At 34.0% G+C, this 26,867-nt stretch overlaps 1 protein-coding gene across 1 annotated transcript in view; it reads left to right on the top strand.

The window, feature by feature from the left end:
• DNAJB14 (DnaJ heat shock protein family (Hsp40) member B14) overlaps positions 1-18,900 on the top strand; it is a 42,717-nt gene extending 23,817 nt beyond the window's left edge. Inside the window, exons 4-8 of the mRNA XM_081123357.1 lie at positions 12,395-12,580; positions 14,131-14,225; positions 15,220-15,329; positions 16,140-16,312; positions 18,170-18,900. Of these exons, the coding sequence (XP_080979483.1) occupies positions 12,395-12,580; positions 14,131-14,225; positions 15,220-15,329; positions 16,140-16,312; positions 18,170-18,294 (689 nt within the window). The 3' untranslated portion in view covers positions 18,295-18,900. The remainder of the gene's footprint in view (positions 1-12,394; positions 12,581-14,130; positions 14,226-15,219; positions 15,330-16,139; positions 16,313-18,169) is intronic.
• Positions 18,901-26,867: the final 7,967 nt, after the last annotated feature.

Below are 26,867 nucleotides of genomic sequence, written 5' to 3'. Positions count from 1 at the left end.
TGGTTCCAGACAACAGGAGGAGGTCACAAGAAAGATTAAATCAAAATTGTTAACGCTGAGAAACTTCTCAGTTTCACCAAGGTGCCACTTTCACTTCTACATAAGTATTGTGGAGTAATTCAGGCTCAATAAATCAGAAATCTTAAAATTTACCTTGACTTTCAGTTATCACCATACTAACCAAAATAATTAGATAAAACACATAGGAAAGAGTAATCTTAAACCCCACTTTACTAGAGTTGGCTTCTTGACACATTAACTCATTTTTTTTTTAGAAAGGGATAGTGCATCTCAATTTGCTTACAAGCTGGGAGATCACTTTGAATTCTGTATTTCCTAACTGTAAACAGATATAGCACTTATAACACTTTATAAAAAAAACTGTTTTTTAAGCATAGAGCCAGCCCCAACGAAAATAATACACTATTCAAGAAGACCTAAGGCAATGAATTCCATTTCCAATGGAAAAAAAGAACTGTCCAAACAAGCTTAAAACTACTTTTTTTGTGTGCCAGTGTTATAAAATGTAGCTTTTAATAAAACCTTGACCTAAATGCCAGCAACTTCAGAAAAAAACTTGGGTGGAGGGAAGAAGAAAGTTATTTCATTTAGGAAAAACAACCATTATCTTTTTCCTAATCTTCAACACACATAATTTAAACATATACAGCTGCTGTAACACTTTACACAATTCCTATATACTGGAGCAATAACAAGATCTAAATACAGTTACATAACTTTAAACACTGGGTGAAGGCTTTTTTTCCTATTTTTTCCCCCTGAGTTTCTAAAATAGGATGTACTTTTCCCCAACATCTGCAGCCATTCAGGAAACTTTAAGGAAACTTTTATGCATGATGTTAATTCCTAATTCCTGGCTCTTTGGGCTCAGTGACAAAAGATCAAAACCACCAAAAATGATGGTTCACTTGAAGTCAGATGAGAAACCCTGGCTCAATTAGTCTCATAAGATGAAAGCAGTGCTGCATCAACTAGCTCCATGCAAAAGGGGCACGTGAAGGATCTCATCAGCCAGTCGTCTATTCAGTCCAGGTGATAAATGTGCATGCACGGCAGAAATCTAATCGAGTCCCCATAAACAAAGTCCATCATGCAGCTCACACACTCCCAGATCTTTTTTTCTGATCCATCTCTTCCAGGGTCATGAACTCCTTTAGGCAGATGCTGTATAAGGCATATTCTTTGAGCTATCCTAATTTGTTCATCTTCAGTCAGCTGAGTTGCTAGGCGAGTCTGACTAGGTGCTAGATGATAAACTGGAACTTGTTCCTTGGGTTCTGGCGGTGGGAAGGCAGAGTGGACTAGAGCAGTATGAGGAGAATCCAGGGGGGCTGGCTGGAAGAATAGATCTCAGAGGGCACCCATCTAGACCCTGGTGCCAAGTCACTCCCCCCAAATAGCAGAGGACATCTTTCTCAGGCAGACATTTACCTTCCAAGAACCACTTGCTTTTAATTTCCTCTTAGAAAAAGAGGAGGTAATTGGTTTAGGGGATTAAATTAGATATAACAGATATTTTCATTTGTGTGTTTTGTAAAGCTTTAAAAATAAAAGGTTGCTGTCAAGGAGGGTAGACTAAATGGGCTTTTAAGTTCATGTGGCTGTTCGTTCCTTTCAGTTAGGATTGTAAGTTTCTCAAAGCAGGAAATATTTTATTTCCATCTTGAGAGTGACTTGCACAATATATATAAACATACTTGTAAAAAATGCTTGACTGAAATGGATACCTTCCTTCTCTCTGATGTGGATGTTTTCAAAACAGTTTACATTGTCTTCAAGGACAAGTATTTCAGAAACTATTTTAATAGTACCTATGTTTTTTGACATATACATGAATATAATAAAGGATGTGGATTAGCTGAATATGTGTTTGCTTGATAAATAATATGGGATCAGATGCTATTGCCTGTGTTAGGACTGGTAGTTCAATATTCTTAACATCTAGAATGTATCTCTAAATATAAAGAAGTCAATTCTACCCTTTGGGCCAGTTCTTATAAATACAGTAAGAGACTATGAAATATCCTCTTACTCAAAGAATTTGTAATTCATAAAGGGGAGTCAAGTCTCATACAGAACATTTAGAATAATAATAATAATACCTAACATTTGACAAGCATTTTATAGTTTTTCATTTAATGCTTATTAAATACCTTATGAAATATTCAGGCAACCAGTGTCATCCTCCTTTCACAAATAAGAAAATTGAGGCTTAGAGAGATTAACTGATTTACCCAGGATCTCCCAGAAGACCGAATATATAATTAAGTACCAAAACATAGAATAAAGGTATCTGAAGAAAAGTCAGAAAGATAAAGTAGCATTATGGCCAGAGTAGTTGGGGAAGCCTTCAGATAATAAGTGAGAATTAAGAGTTTTCTCAAGATGAATATGATTTCTGTGGTTAGAGAAGAGAGATGGTGGCAGAAACCTGGGTATGAGAATGAAACAAGTGATTTAGAATTTAGTGAGAACTTTCATTTCCAAAAGATGGAGATGTACTTTTCCCTGTTCCTCGAACTAAATACAACCAAATATTATATATAAAACAAAACAAACATAAGAAAACTCTGAAAGGTGGCGAGACGGTAGACTGGCTAGGGACCTTGGGACCCAAAGAACAACATGGCAGTGAGTTGGTTGGGTTTTCCTTTTGCCTTTTAATCAGACTGGGTGCTGGAGAAACAACCCAGAAACAACAATGAGCACAACAATCTCCAAGAAAAGCCTGGTGTCTCTAACCAGATGAGCAGGAAAGGAGTAACCTAGCAAGACAGAAAACTTCTAAGCAATAGCCATTCTCCTGCAGTCAAGTACCACAGAAAAAAACCTGTGCTCCCTCCCCCCCACACACACCAGCAAAGGCTAAGTAGAGAACCTAGACTGCCGCCTTTTGCAGGCTATAATGGGATGCTCTGATTCACCCACCCATCCCGCCCAGGGTGGTGAAAAAGAAGATTGTTTAGGAGCTGATACTTCTAATTCTACCTAGTAATAGCAAGGCAGCCCTTTCCCTCCCCACTGGGGTAGTGTCATAAGTGGCCTAATGTAGAATCCAGAGGCAAACAAAGCCATATCCTTATGGTGAAGCCACCTGGGGAGCAGTAATGAGGCACCCCTATTCTTTCTAGCCAAAGTAATATCAGTGGAGGCTTGATGGAGAACGAGAAATCCTGTCCCTGCCCAACATTAATGAGGAACCCCTTCTTTTAGATGTCATCAGTGGCCAAGGGGGGAAACTTGGATTTCTACTCCCACATGGGAATAACAAAGTGGCGTCCCCTCTTCCCACACCAGAATAGTGTCAGAGGGAGACAGGAAAAACAGAAGCTTTAGATAAGATCCAAAGTCTCATAAGATAATACCTCAAATGATCACATTTCAGTAAAGAAATCACTTGTCATAATAACCAGGAAAACCTCAAACTGAATTTAAATTCAATCAGTAGATACCCATTTGGAGATGACAGAGAAGTTAGTATTGCCTAACAAAGATTTTAAAGCATTCATCATCAAAATGCTTCAATGAGCAAGTGCAGCTATGCTTGAAACAAATTTAGAAAAATAAATCTCAGCAAAAAAATAAAAAGTCTGAGCAAATAAGCAAAAGATATGGTATTGAGATTTTATAGCTTAAAAATACAAAAACAAAAAACTAGCAATGAATGGAATAAACAGCAGAATGGCAGAGGAAAGAATTAGTGAATTGGAAAATAGAAAAGTAGGCATTATCTAGTCTGAACAATAGAGAAAATAAATGGGGGGAAAAAGAAAGAGAACATAGCTTCAGTGACCAGTGGGACTGTAACAAAAGATTTGACATTCATATATTGGAGTCCTGAAAGGAAAAGAGAAAGAGAGCATAGCTGAAAAGGTTAATATTTCCCATATTTGGCAAGACATGTAAGCTTATATGATTTGAGAAGTTAAATGAATTCCAAACAGATAAACCCAAAGAAATCCACAGCAAAATACATCATAGTCAAACCCTGAAAACTAAAAACAAAGGAAGTCTTGAAAGCCACAAGAGAGACATGACATCTTACCTAGGGAAAAGCAATTCAAATTACATTGATTTCATATTAGAAATCATGCAGGCCAGGAGGAAATTGTCATTTTTCAAATACTGAAAGAACTGTCAACCCACAATTGTATACCCAACAACAATATTCTTCAGGAATGAAGGGGAAATCAAGACATTTATAGATGAAGGAAAAATAAGGGAGTTTGTCGTTAGCAGATATACCCTAAATTAATAGCTAAAGGAAGTTCTCTAAACAAAAGGAAACAGTAAAAAGGAATCTTAATATGTCAAGAAGGAAGAAAGAGCATGGTAAGAAAAATATGGGTAAATATAATGTACTTTGCTGCTTCTCTTGAATTTCTAAATTATGTTTGACATTTGAAGCAAAAAATTTAACATTGTGTGATAGTTCTAAATGTATGCAGAGAAGATATATAAAGCAATTATATTATAAATGGGGAAATATAAAGGAAAGAGAAGTAAGGATTCCACAGTATACTTGAACTAGTAAAGTGATGACACCAGTGGGCTGTGATGACTTATGTATATATGATGTAATACCTGGAGCAACCACCAAAAAGCTGTACAGAGATACACTCATAAAACTCTAAATAAATTAAAATGGAATTCTAATAAAAAATTCAAATAACTCACAGGAAGTCAGGAAAAAGAAAGCAGAACAGAAAACAAAAAATAAAATGGTAGACATAAGCCCTAACTTATCAGCAGTTACATAAAATGTAAATGATCTGAATATATCAATTAAAAGACATTGACAGAATGAGTTAAATAATGACTATGTATTATGTACAAGAAACTTCATTTACGACAGTGTAGACAGGCTGAAAGTAAAGAGATGGGAAAAAATACATCATGCAAAACAATCAAAAGAAAGCAGGAGTGTCTGTTCATATTAGATTAAGTAGGTTTGTACTAAAATAATTGCCAGAGAGGGGCATTATGTTATGATAAAAGGGTCAATCCTTCAAGAAGACATAATAATATAAATGTGTATACACCAAAAAACAGAGATACAAAATATGTAAATCAAAAACTGATAGAACTGGAAGGAGAAATAGACAAACTGACAGTTATAGTTGGAAACTTGAACATTTCTCGCTCAGTAATTGATAGAACATCTAGACAGAAAATCAGCAAGAATATAGAAGAAATACTACCAATATCCAACAAGATATAATCATTTATAGAGTATCCAATCCAAGAACAGCAGACTATAAATTTTTTTCCAGTGCTTACAAAACATACTCCAAGAAAGAGCATACTCTGGGTAATAAAATAAACCTCCACTAGGTTGAAAGCCTGAAATCATACAGAGTGTGTTCTCTGACCACGATGAAATCAAAGTAGAAATCATTAACAGAAAGATAATTGCAAAATGTCCAATCACTTGGAAACTGGACAACACACTTTTAAATAATCTATGGGGCCCAGCCGGGGGCGTGGCTCAGCGGTTGAGCATCGACCTAGGATCCAAGAGATCTGGGTTCGATTTCCAGTCAGGGCACATGCCCGGGTTGCGGGCTGCAGCCGATCAATGACACTCTCATCATTGATGTTTCAGGCTCTCTCTCCGTCTCCCTTCCTCTCTCTGAAGTCAATAAAGATATAAATAAATAAATAAATAAATAAATAAATAATCAATCAATCTATCTATCTATGGGGTCAAAGAAGTCTCAAGAGAAGTTTTTTAAAAAGTACATTAAACTGAATAAAAGTACAGCATATCAAAATTTGAGTGGACCAGCTAAAGCAATGCTGAGAAGAAACGTATAACACTAAATGCATATATTAGAATAAAGGAACAGCCTTAAATCATTCATCTAGGCTTCTACCTCATGAACCTAGAAAAAGAAGAACAAAATAAACCTAAACCAAGAAAGAAGGAAATAAAGGTGATGGTAGAAATCAGTAAAATCGGGGGGGGGGGGGGGCGGGGAGCGGGACAGTAGCCAAGATCAGTGAAACAAAGAACTAGTTCTTTGACAAGATCCATAAATTGACAAAGGAAAGAAAAAAAGAAAAGACGTAAGTTACCATTATTTGAAGTGGTATCAGAAGCAAGGATACAGTCTCTGCAAATATAAAAAGGATAGTGAGAATACTATGAACAGGTCCACACACATAAATTTACACTTAGATGAAATGGACTAATTTTTGAAAGATACAAATAAATCTGAAGTAGACAATATGAACAGCCGTATAACTGTTAAGTAAATTAAATTTGTAATGAGCAAAGTCCCTAAAAGAAATCTCTAGGCTCCAGTGCTTTTACTGGAGAATTCCACCAAGCTTTCAAGAAGAATTAAAACCAACTGTACACAGTCACTTCCTAAAAAATAGAAGGAAAGCAGACACTTTCTAATTTATTTTACAAAGTATCCTGTATTAAAACCAAAGACAGCTAGTGTGGTTCAGTGGTTGAGCATTGACCAAGATGTCCCGGGTTCAATTCCCAGTTTGGGCACATGCTCAGGTTTCAGGCTCCATCCCCAGTAAGGGGGCATGCAGGAGGCAGCTGATTGATGTTGATGTTTCTCATCCATTGATGTTTCTATCTCCCTCTCCCTCTCTTTCTAAAATCAGTAAAAACATATTTAAAAAAAACAAAAACAAAAACACAAAGACACTACAAAAAAGATAAAGAATACTACAGACCAATGTTCTTCATGGAATAAGCCCAAATACCCTGTAAAAAATATCAGAATTCAGAATAGATAAAAAGAATTATAAAGACCAAGTGGACTTTATTCCAAGAATGTAAAGCTGGTTCCCTAGTCACATATCAATCAGCGTGACCCACTGCATTAATAGGCTGAAAAGAAAAATCTCATGATTCTGTCAATCAGTGCAGTTTGTATTTGAAAAATTTCACCACTTATTTATTATTTAAAAAATAGAAATTGAAGTGAACTGCCTCAAATTGATAAAAGAGCAACTACAGAAAACGTATAGATAACCATATATTAAAGGTGAAAGACTGAATGTTTTTCCCCTAAGACTGGGAACAAAGTAAGAGTGTCCCCTTTCACCACTCTTAATCAATGTAGTGTTGGAAATTCTAGTCAGTGTATTAAGGTGAGAAAAGGAAGTAAAAGATACACAGATTGGAAAGGAAGGGGTCATACTGTCCCTGTTTGCAAAGACATGATTATGTATAAAATCCCAAGGAATGTACCCCCCCCGAAATTTGAGAACTAATAAGTGAATTCTGCAGTGTTTCAAGATAGGAGATAATTATACAAAAATTTTTCTATATTTAAAAATAGTATATACTAGCAGAACATGTAGACACTGAAATTAAAAATATATTACCGTTTACAATCACACGCACAAGAAATACTTAGGCGTATATTTTTTTAAAATTTTATTTTGTATTGGTCTCTGGTGTACAGCTTAGTCGTTAGGCAATCATATCTTTACATAGTGTTCCCCTTGATATTTCCGGTACCCCAACTGGCACCTTACATTGTTATCGTAATTTTATGGACTATATTTCCTATGCTTTACTTACTTTCACTGGACTATTTTTTAACTACCAATTTGTGCTTCTTAGTCCCTTCACCTCTTTCACCCAGTGCCCAAAACCCCTTTCCCCTCTGGCAACCACCAGTTCTCTCTCGGTATCTATGAGTCTGTTTCAATTTTATTCGTTTATTTTGTTCTTGATTTCACTTGGAGTAATCAAGTGAAATCATATGGTATCTGTCTTTCTCTGACTTTTTTTTCACTGAGCATAATACCCTCTAGATCCATCCATGCTGTCTGCAAATAGTAAGATTTCATTTTTTATGGCCGAGTAATATTCCATTATATATATGTACTACAGCTTTTTTATGCACTTGTCTATTGATGGACGCTTGGGTTGCTTCCATAGCTTGGCTATTGTAAATAACACTGCAGTGAACATAAGGGTGTACATATTATTTTCAATTAATGTTTTGGGTTTCTTACAATAAGTCCCCAGAAGTGGAATTGCTGAGTCATAGGGTGCTTCCATTTTTAATTTTTTGAAGAAACTCCATACTGTTTTCCATAGTGGCTGCACCAATCTGCATTCCCACCAACAGTGCACAAAGGTTCCCTTTTCTCCACAGCCTTGCTAACTTCTCATTTGTGGATTTATTGATGATAGCCATTTTGACAGGTGTAAGGTGATATGTCATTGTGGTTTTAATTTGCATTTCTCTCACAATTAGTGACCTTGAGCATCTTTTCATATATTCATTGGCCACCTCTCTGCCCTCTCTGGAGAAGTGTCTATTCAGGTCCTCTGCCCATTTTTAAATTAGATTGTCTTTTTCTTTTGTTTTTTGTTTTTGGTGTTGAGTAGTATGAGTTCTTTATAAATTTTGGATATTAACTCCTTAATAAATGTATCATTGGTGAATATGTTCTCCCATTTAGTAAGTTGTCTCTTCATTTTTTTGATGGTTTCCTTTGCTGTACAAAAAGTTTTTAGTTTTATTTTTAACAAAACTTGTATAGGATTTGTATGCTGAAAGCTATGCAATACTAATGAAAGAAATCAGAGATCTAAATAAATATAATGATACTATGTTCACTGATTGGAAGACTCAACATAGTAAAGATGTCAAGTCTCTCCAAATTGACATACATACTTAACACAATTCCTATTAGAATCCTAGCAAGACTTTTTGTAAATAAAAGCAAGTTTATTCTAAAACTCACATGGAAAGGCAGAGAACCTGAATAAATAAAAAGAATTTATTAAAAGAATGAGGAGTAATCAGTGTGCCTGATTTTAGGGCTTACTTTATAGCTGCAGTTATTAAAACACTGTGGGATAGACTTAGATCAGGGGAGCCCAAATATAGACCTATACAAATATTCCCAATAGATATTTTACAAAGGTGCAAAAGCAATTTAATAGAGGAAAAATAGTCTTTTCAGCAAAAGGTTTTGGAGTAATTGAATGTTCATAGGCAAAAAAATAAAGTAACCTTGACCTAAATCTCATGCTTTATCCAAGAATGAACTCAAAATGAATAGCGAATGTAAATTTAGAACAACACTTTTTGAACTGTTAGCAAAAAATCATGGGAGCAAATCTTTAGGATCTTGGGCTAGGCAATGATTATAAATAAGAAAAAGTTGATCAGTTGGACTTCATCAAAACTTTTTAAAAGTTTGCTCTGCAAACACCCTTTGAAGATGTTGAAAAGACAAGCAACAGGGAGGGAGAAAATATTGGCCAAGTACATACCTGCGAAAGCACTAGCATCTAGAATATATAAAGAAATCCCCAAACTCAAATTTTAAAAAAAAGATAGTCTAGTTAGAAAATGGGTAAGAGACATGAAGGGACATTCTACTTAAGATGATATGCAAATGGCAAATAAACATATGAAAATTTTAACATCCATTAATTAGCCATTAGAAATAATGCAAAGTAAAACCAAAATGAGATATCATTACACACCTATCAGAATGTCTAAAATAAAAAATAGTGACGATAGCAACTACTAGTATACCTGCAGAGAAGCTGGGTCACTCATACATTGTTGATGGATGTAAAATGACTCTGTTAGACAGTTTGGCAGCTTCTCATAAAACCTAAGAAGTATTCAGAATACCATGCAGCTCAGCAATTGTGTTTGTAGACATTTATCCCAGAGAATTGAAAATTTATGTTTACACCTAAACGTATACCCAAGATGAGAAATAACTCTGATGGACGCCTTTCAGTGGGTGAATGGTGAAACAGTGATATATCCATACTGTGAAATAAAAAGCAGTGAACTGTATTGTTTTGTATAGCAACGTGGATCAATCTCCAAAGAAATATGCTGATTGAGAAAAGCAAATCCCAAAAGGTTTTATTTCCTTTATGTACTCTATTATTTCACTTATGTAACATTCTTTTTTAAAAATTTTGTTGAGAGTATTGAAGATGTCCCCCATTTTCTCCCCTTTACCCCCCTCCACCCATCTCGCACCCCACCCCAAGTCTTCACCTGCCTGTTGTCTGTGTCCATGGGCTGTGCGTACATGCTTATAAGTTCTTTGATTAATCTCTTCCTGCCCTCCCTCCTGCCTTCCCTCTGAGATATGTCAGTCTGTTTCATGCTTCCATGTCTGTGGTCCTGTCTTGTTCGTCAGTTAATTTTGTTCCTTAGATTCCACATATAAGTGAGATCATGTGATATTTGTTTTTCTCTGTGTAACATTCTTGAAATGCCAAAATTATAGAAATAAGGAATAGATTAGTGGTTGTCAGAAGTTAAAGAGGGCATGTAAGGGAAGGAAGTAAGTGTGGTTATAAAATGGTAACATGAGGATGGTGATAGAAATGTTTTATATACTGATTGTATCAATGTCTGTACCCTATACTGCACTGTAATTTTACAAGATATTACCATTGGGAAAAATTAGATAACAGGTACAAGGATCTCTGTATTATTTATTTCTTACAACTTCATATGAATCTAAAGTTATTTCAAAACAAAAAGTTTAATTTTTAAAAATGAAGTAACTGACACAGGTAGAAATATATCTTGTAAGTCTTTTGAACACCAAAATAAATTTAGGAATTAATTCTGTAGATAATAAGGAACCGAAAACAAAATTGATTATGGTGTAGCACAAAGTAAATGAATAGAAAATTAGTCACAGTAGATTGAATAAATTGTCTTACATACAGTTATTATGAAAGTATTTTACAAGTATCTTATAAAATATCTTAATGTTTGGAATTTTTTTAAAAAGCAAAGCCCTAAAAAATAGAATTGGGGTCATAATATATTAATAGTTTAAAAAGTAAAACCATTATGAAATTACCTGAAATAATCTATTCAGTGAATAGAGGTTAAATTTTAAACTATTATTATTGGAAGTACAATTTGGCAGATATTGATAGATAGGGATTTTTTATGTATGGGTTAAAACTGTGGTGGTTGGATCTCTGATTATGGTTTCCCATTGGAGCAATTTTATAAATGATGGCTATATTTCTAAGTCATTGATTTATTTGAGAATCTGAAGAAAGTTTTGGACCATCTCTTCAAATAAACGTGCCATCCACCTAACTTTTCATACATTAGAGTTTACATATCATCTGAGACCTGTCTCTGAAATCCAGGTTTAAGAAGCCCTACCAGAAGAAAATCCAGAGTATCTGTATATCACTAATTTCAGTGTGATATGTGATCAGCCCCAAACAACTACCTAATGAGCATCTATTTGCTTTCATAGTATCTATGGCAGCCACCACATGGGATTCAAAAAGTATTTTTAAAATATCCCACATTGCAGGAGGCTTATGTGATCTAGTTTAAGAAATAAGCTATATTTATGAAGTGATTATTAGACATGTCAAAATGAGAATACGGTAGTTTCTGCTGTTAGATGAAACCATTACAGCTTTTGTAAATTACCTCAAGAAGACATTTTGATAATGTACCATTGCCTCTTTTTAAAAAATAATTTTAAAAAATTCTTCGATTATAGTTGATATAAAATATTGTATTAGTTTCAGGTGTACAACATAGTGATTAGACATTTATATAACTTACAAAGTGATCACCCCAATACCATTGCCTCTTTTAGATACAGAAGTATGAGATGAGAGATAGAATTCTTTATAAATAAATATCATGAAAATAACAAAGTGAGATGGGAAGACTAGAGATTATCTGGATTCATTCAAAAACAAATTCAGACTTTATGCTGAACCATGGGAATAATGCAGTGAAAACATAGACACAATTTCTTCCCTCATGGAGTTTACAGATTTAAGAGGAATACATTTTTCAGGGACTGGAATGTGTAAAAAAAGGTTTATGGTGTAGGTTGCGTAGAGTATACTTGCTGTGCTAAAAATATATATATATATGACTTTGAACAAATTTCCTAACCCTTTTGAGCCTTAGGGGGCTCATCTGTACAGTGGGTATAATAATGAATAATAAAGTTTTGGGTTCAGAGCCTGGCAGTTGGTAGCTACTGCTATTATTATTGGTTTCAATGGCACTAATGAATGACTAGATCAGGGCACTCAGAAGTAAAGAAGCAGGATATTAGGGGATGGAGCACAATAGTAAGAAAGTAAGATGGACATTCCTTTATAGGAAGGAATGTCCAGTAGGAAGTCTTGCCTGTCAGTATAAAAAATTATATTGGGAGGTAATAATATGTGTAATTGCAAGCACATGTAATACCTTTAAAAGAAAATGTTACTGTTTTGCTGTGTTATTGATTAGCCTCAAGTAGTTTTTTATTGTTATTCTTGTTAACGTGACAGTTTTTATATGGGGCAGTCTTTTACAATATAAAAAATTTGCTTACCAACTTTTACTCATTACTTTTTCAGAAATTGGCAATGCTTATGCTATTTTAAGCAATCCAGAAAAACGAAAACAGTATGACCTCACAGGCAATGAAGAACAAGTGTGTAATCCACAAAACAGTGGTAGATTTAATTTCCATAGAGGTTGTGAAGCTGATATTACTCCAGAAGACTTGTTTAATATATTCTTTGGTGGTGGATTTCCTTCAGGTATTTTAATGTCAATTATAAATATTGTATTTTATGAAGCTAGAGATTCTCACCTCCAGATATGCTATTTAGAGATCTATCTACATCTTCCCAGTATTTCTTAATATTACCCTGTGATGATTTTTCACGAAGGTAGAAGAAAAATGTTGGATTCATTACTATTACTATAAGTCTGCCTTTTTCCTAGAACATATTTTAATTAAAAAATAAAAAGAAATGGGGAGCACAGATGTTCTGTATTTTACATAAAACTGAAGAAAGTGTGTAAGTAGGGATTGCAGGGGCAATGTCTTAGTTAACTGCTGTTATGACTGTGGATGACTATTTGACGTTGATTCTCTGGAGATCTTTGTAGATATTTTATAACTGTTATAGATTGCTAATTTGGATATAGGTAGAAGTGCTTTCCATTGAAATATTAAAATGTCTGATTTGTAGGTTATATAAAAAGTAAGTGGGTTTTAAAAATTATATTGATAGAAATAATTACTTGAACTAGACTATCAAAGTAAAATATTATATAGGTACTACTAAATGAATAGATTTTATAGTAACAGCATAAGTAGTAAACTCTGCTCATATTTACTGTGAGTTGTTGTATGGAAGTTAATTTTCTTTAAGAGCAGCTCATCTAGGATGTTTAAAATTAAAGCTGCAGTCTTTTTTACATTTCTTAAGGTTCCAAGTTAAACATCCCATTCAAACTTAGGAGAATTTTTATAAACATAGCAATATAATTTGGTCTGGTGGCCCTGTCTGAATATTTCTGAGAAAGATGGTGGCCATTGATAGAACATTTTTTTAAAAATCCTTGAAGAAAAGAGGTTGTGTAAATACAAGTTAATTACTGAAAATATAACCTGTATTTTGAAATATTAGGATATATAATTACCTCTCAGAAAAAGTATTCAGAATAATAATTCTGACTAAAAATTGCTAGTAACAATCAGAAATCTTTCAGGTAATAGTGAATTTTCTGATAGTTTTTTCAGTTCTTTTGCTTTTATAACATAGCTTGTTTTGTCAGTTGTAGCCATTTCTGGTTGGTCACCTTATTTGCAAACAACTTGACTGTCCCATCAGGAGAATATTTGAATAAATTGTGGCTTACTTCTACCATAGTGCATTCTACAGCTTTTTTTTTCAAAAATAATTTTTTTATTTTTAGGTGTATTTATGACTAATGATAAATACAGGAAGCAGGGTTTCAGAGTAATGACCCAAGGTTTGTAAAAGCAACCAACCACAACTAAAGTTCTCTATGTATGCATATTAGGGAGGAACTTATATTCAACTTTTCATAAAGAAAGAATTCTTTATTTGAAAGGAAGCAAAGTCTGGGAAGAATCATTCTTGTTTCCATCCACCCCTCACTCACAAGAGGGGAAGGCAACAAGCATTCACTACTCAAATACGCATTGTTTTAATAATTTTTAAAAATTAAATACTAAGAATATAAATAAATAAAAAATATTTTCTTTGTAAAAGCAAATATAATTTTTTTGGTCATAATTGCTCTCCCTAATTTAACCTTGCTTTTAATTTCCTAGGTAGTGTACATTCATTTTCAAATGGGCGAGCTGGTTATAGCCATCAACATCAGCATCGACACAGTGGACATGAAAGAGAAGAAGAAAGAGGAGATGTATGTTTATGATATAATTAGAAATTATTAAATGGCAAATTTCAGCTCAGGAAAAGCAATTAGAGTTGTCTGAAAATAGCATGAGTTTTTCTAAAAGGAAAAAAAAAATGAGTTTTCTCTTACCAGAGTTGTTCAATAGAGACTAGAATATCCATTAGAGATATCAGGGGAGCAGGAGGGTGGTTGGGCAACATGACACCTTTAAATTTGGTATTTTATGATTCTAATGAAGATAACTTGCAGTGTGCATATTATGAAGGTTACTTTTTATCATTAATCCTAAAGAATTTAGAATTTATACTGAAAAACTTAAATTGGATGTAACTTTCCTTGTTCTAATGCAATTATGCCTAATTGCATACAGCAATTAAATCACATGAAGTGGAAAGAGCACTAGACTAGAAATTAAAAGGCCTGGGCCTCACTCTGCCTCTCATCAGCTTCCATGTTCTACCCTCACGTGCCAAGTAAAAATGCAATCTGCTGCATATTGATAGAGTCTCTATGTGTGAGAGAAAGAGAGAACTTCTCATCTGTAAAATAAGAACAGGTTGTATCAGTGTTTTCCAAATCAAGATCACCAGGTGAAGCACCTGGAAAGCTGGATCATTAAGAATCACTACAGGCCCTGACCGGTGGGCTCAGTGGTTAGAGCGCCGGCCTGCACACCAAGTTCGTCCCCTGGTTGCAGGTTCCTTCCATGGCCCCAGTTGGGAGCGTGCAGGAGGCAGCCAGTCCACGTGTCTCTCTCACATCGTTGTTTCTCTCTCTCCCCCGCCCCAATCCCTTCCACTCTCTCTAAAAATCAGTGGAAAAATATCCTTGGATGAGGATTATGAACAACCACAAAAGGTTGTTATGTTCAGGCAGGTTTGGAAGCACTGAACCAGCTGATCTCAAACACCCTTTCTCCTCTGAAAATGCATGACTGCTGTTGGATTATTGACAACTACAGATTATTATAATTTGTTGTTCTTTGATGATTTTTTTACAGGGAGGTTTTTCTGTGTTTATCCAGCTGATGCCCATTATTGTATTGATCCTTGTGTCGTTACTAAGCCAACTGATGGTCTCTAATCCTCCTTATTCCTTATATCCCAGATCGTAAGTAGCTAGGGAAGTTTTACAAAAAAGAATTGTTATTGTTACTTATCTGGCTTTCTTTAAAAGGCCTCGTGTGGATTTTGTTTTTTAACCTTTAAGTGCCAAATCTTACTACTACAAGTATACCGGATTTTAAAATGTCTAATTTTTAGAATAGTTATTAAGCGATAAATTTATATTGTGTTGTTAGTTTACATGTTCCATTGTGGATAAAGACAGAAGTACTATATTTGAACTTGATAGCAATTTAATATATTAAGTAATGTGTAAAATACTTCAAAAGACAAAAATAGAATTGTCATTCATCTTACATAGGTTTGCATTATTAAGGAAGAAACGTCTTCACTCTTCTGTTTGTTAAATATTGATGAAATAAAAACAAATATTTGTTATATGAAGTATTTTTCCATATGTAAGAGGTCAGTACATAAAAGAAATTTAATGCAGCATCTATTCTAAAAAACTTTAATGTAATACAGTGAACATACAGGAAAATTTTAAAGTCATACTGCCAGTGATTTTACAGTATTAAAAACATTGGTCTAAAAATAAGAAATAACTTTCTTCCAAATAATTTGGTTTTTAACTAAAAATTGAGAGAACTTATAAGAACATAGTATATTAAAATATAATTACTTTTTTATGACATGAATAGTAGTGGAGTAGTGGTTGGCAATTTGAGATAATGTAAATAAATGATTATCAATAACTTTTTAATTATTTTTAATTATTTTTGTTAGCTTGGTTTATAGTAGCAGATCAGAATGTACAATTTTAATTAAAAATAATGATCAAGCATTTCTTTTACAGTGGATCAGGGCAAACTATTAAAATGCGGACAGAAAACTTGGGCGTCATTTATTATGTCAACAAGGACTTTAAAAATGAATATAAAGGAATGTTATTACAAAAGGTAGAAAAGAGTGTGGAAGAAGATTATGTGACTAATATTCGAGATAATTGCTGGAAAGAAAGACAACAGAGTAAGTTTATCAAATGTTTAACATTTAAAAACTTAAAGTCTTCAGAATTTACTGCGAATTTTCCTGCTCAAGGAATGACCTGGAATTGCCTAACACATAATTGGAGCTCAGTACTTAAATGAGACAGCATGTTTTAACAGGCTCTGGCACATAGCAAAGACTTAAATGGTATTTGTGTTATTGTCATAATATTTGGTTGAATAAATGAATAATATTGTCATTAGGACAATTGTTGAATTTGAATATGGGCTACATATTAGATAATGGTATATCATTTCTAAATTTATGAATTTGAAAATTGTATTGTGGTTATATAAGGGAATGCAATTGTTCTTAAGAAAAACATGCTAACGTAATTAGGGTTGAAAGGTCATGATGTCTGTAACTTATTCTCAAATGGTTCTACAAAGTAGTAATAACCACAACAATAACAACAGCTTTTATTGTAGAGACAGGTAAAGCAAATTTGAGAAGATGTGAGGAATTAATCAATCGAGGTAAAGAGTTTTAGGGTGGTCATTGTAGTACAGTTAACTTTTGTGTAGGTTTGAAATTTTCAAAATAAAATCCAACAAATTCAGCATATCTGTATGTCAGTGGTTTTGAATGAAGGTGGAAGTAGGAGGGGCTCAGTATAACAGCAGTTAATCCATTGATTGACTGTTTCACTTGTTTAGTAAAATGAGATTATCTTGTGTTGTAAATTAATACCATCAAAACGATTATTGGCCAGTGTATATTCTTTTGCCAGGGTTTTTCTGTTTTGGAGTCACTTCTGACACACTCTGGTGCCTAGATTGGTAAAATAGGTGTTTTATGAAATACAAGTAATAACTTGAGGTAATAGAAAGAATATTAGACTAGGAGTGGGAGCTTTTGATTGGAATCTAGGTTCTGCTATCCACTAGCCCTGTGGACTTTGGTTTATCTACTTCATTTGGGAAGAACCAGCTGTAAGTGGATTTTCTAAGTGACTCATTTGTAAATAAAGGGGGTGGCGTGATTCATATTTAGATGTTAAATCCAAGCCTGATTGACTGAATAAAGATCACTTCTGAAGATATTTAAAAATAGAAAACACGCTTACCTTTGAGTATATTGTTTGTGTTCCTGGCTGATGTCCTCTACTTTGGTCACTGTTTTCCAGAAAGTAACCAGTTTTTTTACTTTTTTTGTTACATCTTCTCTAAGTACTGCCACCGTTTAGAAGTGTTAACAGACAGTGAAATGGCTGAGATTAACAGGAAATAATAAGGAAAACTCCCCTGGAGAATGTTTATTATCTAGTTCATTTACTTTTCTTTAGTGATGCATCCCACCTGCCGAAGGCAGCCTCAGAAGTACTTACTTGCTGAATGTCACTACTCTGATTGTAGAGGATGCTTTTTTCCTCATTTGTATTCCTTCAGTAAGGCTATTACATTTATATTTTTTAAATTCAAGTAAACTCAGAACAAGATTTCCAAACTTTCTACTTCCAAGTCTTGGAAATAATTAAATAATGTGAAACCGTAACAGAAGGTCCCAGCAAAAACCACCAGTAGCAGTATTGAATAGCATCTGGTTCTTCAGGATAAGGAGTCATGATGCTGTAGAGCAGTAGTTCTGAAACCACTGGGGACAGGAGGTGGAGGGAAGAGGTTGACAGGACTCTATCCTTGTTTCTTTTCCAGAGCAGCTCTGTGTTTTACATGCCAGGTTTCCACGTGGTTTTTAGGAGTAGCACTTAGATTTCTTTCTTTTTTTTAAGTCAGCTAACAAAAGTATATTGAAGGGTTTCTATGGAACATCATTTGTGTTAAAACAACTTGGTAATCTAAATTATTTACTTAGCAAAATATTTTTGTTTGTTAACAGAAATAGATATGCAATATGCAGCAAAAGTGTACCGTGATGAACGACTTCGAAGGAAGGCAGATGCCCTGAGCATGGACAACTGTAAAGAACTGGAGCGGCTGACCAGTATTTATAAAGGAGGATGAGCTGGAAATTGTTCATACCTTTTAGTGCGCTCTTTCTTTTTCCTGTGAGTTTAGTTTCATCACGAGCGCTAAAGAAAGTGACTTGTTAAACACTAAACTGAATAGTTGGTCCCTGAAATCTTGGACTCTTTATGACCTACTGACTTCTTTAAATAGTAAGGAACTGAAAACTAAAATTGATATTTCAGTTATGCTTCTGTAATTATTTTCACTTTAAAAGCTTATATGATTACTAACTAAAAATGTCTCAAGAAAGGATTATCACACCTGTAGCAGTTTCCAGTTTTAGTGATTCTCCATTTTTTCCCTTGTTATGTAAATATTTATGGAATGATCATTTTGTGTACATACAGGTTATTGCCTTTTTATTTAAATTCTTTTAGTGTTTAGCTCCACGAGACACTTCAGTTTAAATTGATGGAGTAAATGTTCTACGACAAAATTACATCTTCCTTGTCAGATGTTAAATGTGTGGAGTTTAAACACTGAAACTTTTTCAAAAAGAAAAGAAAAAACAAAAGCTATTTAACTTTGTGTAAAATCTTGTAGCATTATTAGCTATTTTAATATCGCCATTATATTCCAAAATATATATTGAGATAAATGAACTCTTGGTGTAGAGTATCAATTTGCTATTTATTTAGTTTTATAAATTGCTAAGCCATGCATAGAAATATGCTATATTGATAGATTTTAAAGAAAATATGAGGAAATGGCTCTATAGATGTTAAAACAAAAAGGGTCTTCAATAGTAAATTGCCATTTGTCATTTTCAATTCCAAATATTAAAATGCCCCCAAATGTTCATATACAGGGGAAGGCAAAAGTAGGTTTACAGTTTTAGTACAATTAATACAATTAATTGTATTAAACTGTAGTACAATTAATACAAATGATACAATTAATAATATAAGAATAAACTTTTGTGTACTCACAACTGTAAACCTACTTTTGCCAACCCCTGTATATGATTTTGAAAGCTGCTAAAATTTATGAAGAAGAGGACCTACATGTTCCCTCCACCCCCGTGGAAATTTGCAGTTTCTTCTTAGTGATCATTGAAGCAGAATCCAAAAGTAAATGGATTCTTCTACAAATAATAGGAAAAATTACTACTTTGCTTTGTGCCTTTTAACCTGATTGCCAACTCTTAAATATATAAGTAGATTACAGCACACTTAATTTGATCAGGGCATGATCTGTTTGGCCACATGCAACAGTGAGCAGAAATATAGCAGCAGGTAGCATAGTGATTTATAGCAAGTTATCCTTATAAAATTCTGAGCTAAAATCTACTCACCATTGAGTAATTCAATTAATCCTGTAGGAATAAGCTCCTGGTAGTTACATCCATAATATAAATTTGAAAAATCAGATGGAAATTGAAGTTTTTAGTGCCTATATTGGGTATGAAACTAGCTGATCTCTAATCTGTTTTTAACATTCTAATAATTTTGCTTCATACTCAGTTAATGGAAAATGAACACATCTTTGTTGGTTTCTTTGTGTGTGAGAATGTTAGTAAAAGTGGCAGTATTCCTTTGTTTAAAGATTTTCTTCTGAATGTAGTCAATTTATAGCACCTATTGAAACTTAAAATGACCATTCTTTTAAAAATGTCCTCTTGTATCCCCTTTCCAGATGAATCAATAGAAATACCTGCTTGAATTAGTAGGTTAAACTAAAAAACATATTGTTCTAGGAAAACTGGACAGCTTAGAAATTCCAACTTCCTTTTATAAATTCCACCTTTAAAAAAAAATAGCAGTACTTAAAAAGAAAATGCAATTTTAAATATTTTCTTGAGCCTGTAGAATGAATTTTTTAAAAAGAAGGTCACAGCACTCTAATTAACTTGGAAAGTTCGTCTGCATCAGAAAACTTATAAATGAAAATTTTCACCAATTTATTTTTCCAGTTTATTGGGATATTGACAAGATTGTGGTTGATGCTTATGTGAACTGACTTACTGGCTGGCTCTTTTCCCCTTAATCCTGGCTTTAAGGAGACAGATGAAGTTATCAAAATAAGTGAAATTATGTATTAAGAAGTCATACATGGCTTTTGGACAGTATTTCAGTTGCATTGCTGCATTCTATTACATTTCATAAAATGTTCAGGGAAATGTGTTTGACAAAATTTTCAAGCAACTGTGGGAAATGACTGATTGAGTGCCTGACAATACAAGCTACATATAAAATATGCAAGTAAAGATTAAGTCCTTAATGTTACCTATATCTTGGTGTAAAGGCCCATCCAAGTGTTAGAACTTGGGTTTAATTCTACAAAATAAGAAGACTTTAGCTATCTTAAGATGTAAGATTTTCATATTTTTTGCTACTTTTAAAAATCTCAACATTTTGTCATCTTAGTTTTACCTACATGTCTTTGCAATTTCATTTGAAAACTGGTACTGTTCATTTTTATCATTACCTAAAAGCCCTCAAGTACTACTTTACTAGTTTTTCTTACTGCTATTTTAGAAGTGTGGTGGCAATTATATTTATTAATGCTTTACATTTTTATCCCTTTGTATACACACACGTGCATGAATACATTGTCCTTGGGAGGACTTGGGGGAAAATAAATAATACCTTCTACTTATTTTATTCCTTAGTTCTCAAATAGACAGGTGCTAGTCATTTTTAAGTTTCAGAATTTATTTTAATGAAACCTCAGAATGTAATTCTCAACAATGAGAAATTTCAAATTATAATCCATCTAATAAGTGAAAACTATGTATTTTGGAAACACTGCATTTGAATGCTTAAATAAATGCTGAAAAAAGCTATCTGATAATAACATCCCAAATTTTTTTAATTCTTATTTTTAATTACAAAGAAAAAGTGGGTAGAATAATTGTTTCATAATCATTACATGCTTATTTATGATTTTCAAAGATGTGGTAGAGAAAAGAAGAAGGTCCTTAAGGCATATATATGCCAAGGCATTAAGCCACTCTGCTTTTGTGTCAGCTCAGGTGTTCACAGATACAGGAATGTGAAATTCCAGCCCTTTACTTTAATTGCACTTTTATGAATGTTCTGCTGAATGATTTATGATTTTTTTGTCTTTCAGTCCCTTCAGCTTGTTTTCTTCCTGTTAAATCTTCAGTTATACTAATATGTAAAATAGTTACCAAGAAAAATGATTAACATCTCAATTTCCCTTTGTTGATCTCCAGTATTTTAAAATGCAGCTGTTATTTAATACATGTGACATGTTAATATTACTTAACAATGCATTCCTACATATTCATTAAAAATAAATCTCCCACCTTTAAGGCAGTGAAATATTTCTTGATGTTGACCTGAGGACCAAATGAGCCATTTTTGCAGTTCAGTAAGTATTATGTCAGAGGACTAAATGGTTCAAAAGGAGAATTTGTGCATTTATTTAGCTTCCCCATATGAAGCTTGGGTTTCGTACTACCCATATTACTGTCTTCATACTAAGTGAAGCAAACTAAAAAGGCATTCATAATCTTTTTCCTTATCGGACAAGAAAAGCTTCCGAAAATGAATAAATCAGAATTTTAATCTTCACTAAATAGCTAAAAAGTCTTATCCATTGGCCACATTGGACTACTGTCTAGTTAAAATCCATAAAATTTTTTGTAAACATGTGAAAAAGAGCTGTCTGATAACTTCCAAAATTTTTTTAATTCTAATTTTTAATTACAAAGAAAAAGTGGGTAGAATGAGGATCTTCAAGGAATTCTTCCATATCCCTTTAATAATCTGGCAGGCAACACAGTCCTAGAATTCAGGCTTCCTTTTTGGTTTTATTACTATTTAAATAGGTACTTTCATATAAATGGAAACATTTTCCCTCAAACATTAATTCAAAACATACTCCTTATATTAAGGATTATGTAGCCACATTTTTTTTGTAAATTCCCTGTAACTTTTCCCTGTTGGTACGTGATTATTTAATTTTATTATCTGCTGGTTTTGGGGCCAATAGATTTGTGAATAGTCTGTGGATATGTCCATGTATAGCTGTATATAATATTTTTTCCAGCTAATACCTCAAATGTGTGATTATTTTATACCACACTATGTTTGCACAGAGCGGGGCTTCCATTAGCAGTGGATATTCTTATTTCTAACTTTGAAAAGCATTCCATAGAATTTCACTGGTGTGAGTTCTTTCTGTTGATATTTTTCATATTTTAACAGATTTCTATGGTAAGGCCCATGCTTCAAATATAATTGTACCTTCCTATATCTAGCAGTCTGGAAATATGTAGGTGGTAAGAAGTGTTTCTTGAAATGTCTTACTTTAGTATATTATTGAAAATTAGGATTACTGGTTGCCAAGCTGCCTACTAACTGCATAGCAGATGACACCCAGCATGAATATGAACAAGTCTCATTCACTTCAGCACAGGAATCGGGACATTCCAATCTGATATTCTCCTTTGCCATTTAAGAGCACCACTAAAATGATAGGGATTTTTCAGTGACAGTGGAGTATTTTAATCATCAATTTCAAAATGAATTGTTTTGAGTTGGGTAACTAGGCCAATGAAAAGAAAGAAACTCACACATAAATGATATTTTATAATTTGGATTAAGAAATGCTTCTTACCTATTTTTGTTTTGTTTTTTGGATTGCTACATAAGACTTTCTTTCCATTTAAGTTTAAGTCATGTGTCTTTAAAAGCTGCAGGTAATTTTCAAGGTGTGATGGAATTTTAATGGAAGCCTTCGATTAAATGAAGTGAAACTGGTAAAGGAAATCTTAAATTTATTTGTCTATAGTGCATTCAAGATTATACAATTAGATTTAAAAATGAAATGTCTGATTTGTAAAATATTTAATGTTATATCAGACTTATATAAAATTTTCGGCGTGAGAACTCTGTTAAAGAAAATGAATTTTATTTTTAATGAATGTTCCGCTGAATGATTTATGATTTTTTTTGTCTTTCAGTCTCTGCAGTTTATCTCAATATATGAATAAAAGGTCTGTTCTCACTCTAAAGCATTTGTTTTTATCATGTTTTATATTCTTAATATGCCCTTTCTTTCAACTATTCAATAAATATATGAATGCCTGCTATATCCCAGGCAGGGTACTGAGTGCTGGGAGTTAAATCACTGAACAGGACAAAAATCCTTACAAAGTTTGTATTTAGCAAGGAAGATAAATGTCAAGTAAATAACTAATTATAACTAGGATGAAAGCCACAAAGAAAATTACATGGTACAGTGAGAGCATGTATCCAGAAGACTTAACCTACTTTGGGAGGGCCAGAGAAGATTTCTCTGACACAGTGAGCTGAAGCTGAAACCCAGAAGATGAGAGTAGGAGTGAGGTGAATGGTAGAGAAATGTTTCAGGCAGAGTGTAAGTCAGCAGTGAAAACAAACTTGTATGATTATGGCATAAGGAAGCCAGGGTAAGTTAGGGAATTAAAATAAGATAGGGGCTAGATTCCATAAAACCATATATAAACCATAATGATGATAATTGGACTTTATCCTAAGTCAGTAGAAAAGCTTCGTGATTTTTAAGGAAGGAGTTATATGATGAGGCTTGAGTTTTTAAAATAATAATTTAAGTTGCTGTGTGGAGACTACTGGAGGGCAAAAGTGAATGTAGGAGGGATAGGAAATTGTCAAAGGAGAGATGATCATGGCTTGGACCAGAGTAGGAATATAGATAAGTAAATGACTTTCAGAGATATTTAGAAGGTAGAACCAAGAGAATTATTTGATTGATTGGACTTGGGGTAAATGGAGGCAGCAATTAAAAACTTCAAAAATTTGGCTATAAAGGGAGTAGAGAAAAAGGGTGGTAGCTAGAAGAGAATGGTTTCTAAAGGCTGCTTTTATTTTTTTCAACTATTTATTACATGAGACCTTAAAATTTATTACATGGGAGAACTTACTAATTTTTTATTCTGATATGAAGGGGCAAGTAGAAAGTAAAAGAGTGAAGATAGAGGAGGGATAATAGCATTAAGTACCTGATATGTCCAGAGGATATAGGATTCATTGCAAAGATGGAAGACTAAGTAAGAGACACACCAGCATTCTTTCAGAACAGAATATACAGAGGACGGGTACAGATGCAGGTCGCTGTGTAGTGTTGGGACGTTATGGCTTGCATTTTCTTGATGAAATAGTTTGTTAAAGTGGGGGAGGGGAGAATGATAAAAAGAGGCTTAGAAAGAATGAAGATAATTTGAAGGAATCATTTTCACTGAGTCAGATTAGTGGGTCGCATGTTGGTGACAGATTTACAATCTGCTTAGTTGTATTTTCTCCAGTTTAACCCAGCGGCCTAGGCATAGGCATGGAGAGTATTACTCATTTACTCATTCAAATTTTGGGTTCTCTCAGGCACTAAAAATGGTAGGGGAGTTTAAGATGTTGACATATGAGTGATCCCCCTGATTGAATACTGGACGTAAAATAGAAATCGGAATTAGTAATTTCTGAGGTGACTGCGTAAGTTCTGGGTGTGATGACAGTGGATGGTGGTAGTATGAAAGAGGAAGTTATTGCCTATGACCTTATACTTTTATTTTCAATGGGCCAAATCCCAAATAGCCAGAATCAAAATTTATAAGACATCTAACTTGGACAATTTAAGTGATCAACTTTTCATTTTTGTATGTTGGAGAATCAGCAAGACTTTTCTCCCCATATGAGTTTGAATACCAACTAGAATTTTCACACAACAAAATCCACGATTTTTTTTTTTTTAATATATCTTTATTGATTTCACAGAGAGGAAGGGAGAGGGAGAGAGAGAAAAACATCAATGATGGGAGAGTCATCATTGATCGGCTGCCTCCTGCACGCCCCTGCAACCTGGGCATGTGCCCTGACCGGGAATCAAACCTCGATCTCCTGGATCCTAGGTCAACGCTCAACTGCTGAGCCATGCCTGGCCAGGCCAGATGACTGATTTTTTTTTAAAGAAAAATTTTAAAAATGAGAGATCTTTGCTATATACAAGAGAAATTTAAGCTAAAAAGAAGCAGAAACAAAGGTTCTGATATAACCAGTAAAGTTTGAACTTTAACAATGTGTATGTTTATTAACTATATACTAATATGTGTACAAAATAAAATAGAAAATTTGGATGATAAGATTAAAAATTTGGTGCATGTATGTGTACAATTTCCCCTAGTTTCCTCCTGAAACTCAGGAATCATCTGGTCTACCCCACTTCGGAGGACTGGTATATAATGCTGATAACCTTTTAGGCTAGTAAATATTTCCCCTAGTCCTAAACTAAGAGCCATGGTATTAATGAGTAAATGCAAACAGATCAATCTGAGTACATGGGAACTCTGAGAAACCTTGGAAATTAGAAATCTCATTAGTTCTTTAAAGTTGAGGACATAGTAGTATTTGTAGATCTTGGAAAACTATGGTCTCCCTTTTTGCCACTCAAAAGGAAGAAAAAAATCAGCAATATATCCCAGGTCAACTTCCTTTTATTATGGTCATTAACATGGAGAATTCTGTTAAAATGAAAAGTAGCACTTCTAGAAATTAAAAGTTTTTGCTTGAGTTCGTATTTTTGTGCCTGAACTTGGGTGTGGGGAATGGCGAGGGAAGAATAGGAAGTTTTAATCAGGGCCAGGATTTATGGTTTCTTTAGTCACTTTTATTCTACAAATGTTGAATGAGGGCCTGTGGAGTGCAAGATACTTAGTTAGACAAGAGTAACAAGGAAGAAAATTTTACCCTTTACAACAGCATGGATGGACCTGGAAAACATCATGCTAAGTGAAATAAGCCATTCAGAGAAAGACAAGTACCATATGATTTCACTCATGTGGAATTTAATGAACGAACTGAACTATCAAGCAAAATAGAGGCAGACTCATAGATAGAGAGCATGCAGACAGCTCTGGTGGGGGGGGGGAGGTGGAGGGATTGAGTAAAAAAGAAAAAAAGAACTCAGGACATGTACAACAGTGTGATGATTGCAGGAGGAGGGGGCATGGGGAGGTGGAAGGGCATAGAGGGGATAAATGGTGATGAAAAAAATAAAGTAAAATTTTTTTAAAAAGAAAAAAATGTAAAACATTACCCAGCCCTCTAGACCTTATGGTCTAATTAGGGAAACAAACCAAAACTGACACATAATTATGCACACAAAAAATATCAATTATTCTTTGTAATATGGAGTAGCGTTCAAGAGAATGTGACAGGTGGACTTCCAGTCACTAAGTAGTCGTAGATAAAAGCTGTGCTCACGTCCTCACACGACCATATCAAAATTACAACTAAATTACAAAACAATCATCATTGAGAACGACCTAAAAACTAGTCAAAGCAGAATTCCTATAACTAAGGATATAAAGAAGCCACTTCAAGACTGGTAGGGGCAGTTAAGAAACAGGAGGGATATCTCAGCTACTGAGGTCCCTAACCCTGCGAAGCAAGGTGTCCCAGCCCCATACCAGGATCCTCAGCATAGGGCTCCAATGCCTGGAAGAGAAGTCCTCATAATATCTGGTTGTGAAAACCAGTGGGGATTGCTGCTGATACAGAGGGCTACTGGAGACCTAACCACTGCAGGACTTGGAAGTGACCAAGTAC

This window comes from Miniopterus schreibersii (genome assembly GCF_964146895.1).
Source record: "Miniopterus schreibersii genome assembly, chromosome: 1".
Lineage (NCBI taxonomy): Eukaryota > Metazoa > Chordata > Mammalia > Chiroptera > Miniopteridae > Miniopterus > Miniopterus schreibersii.
Note: the sequence above shows the minus strand (reverse complement) of the source record. Positions and strands in the feature narration are given on the sequence as shown.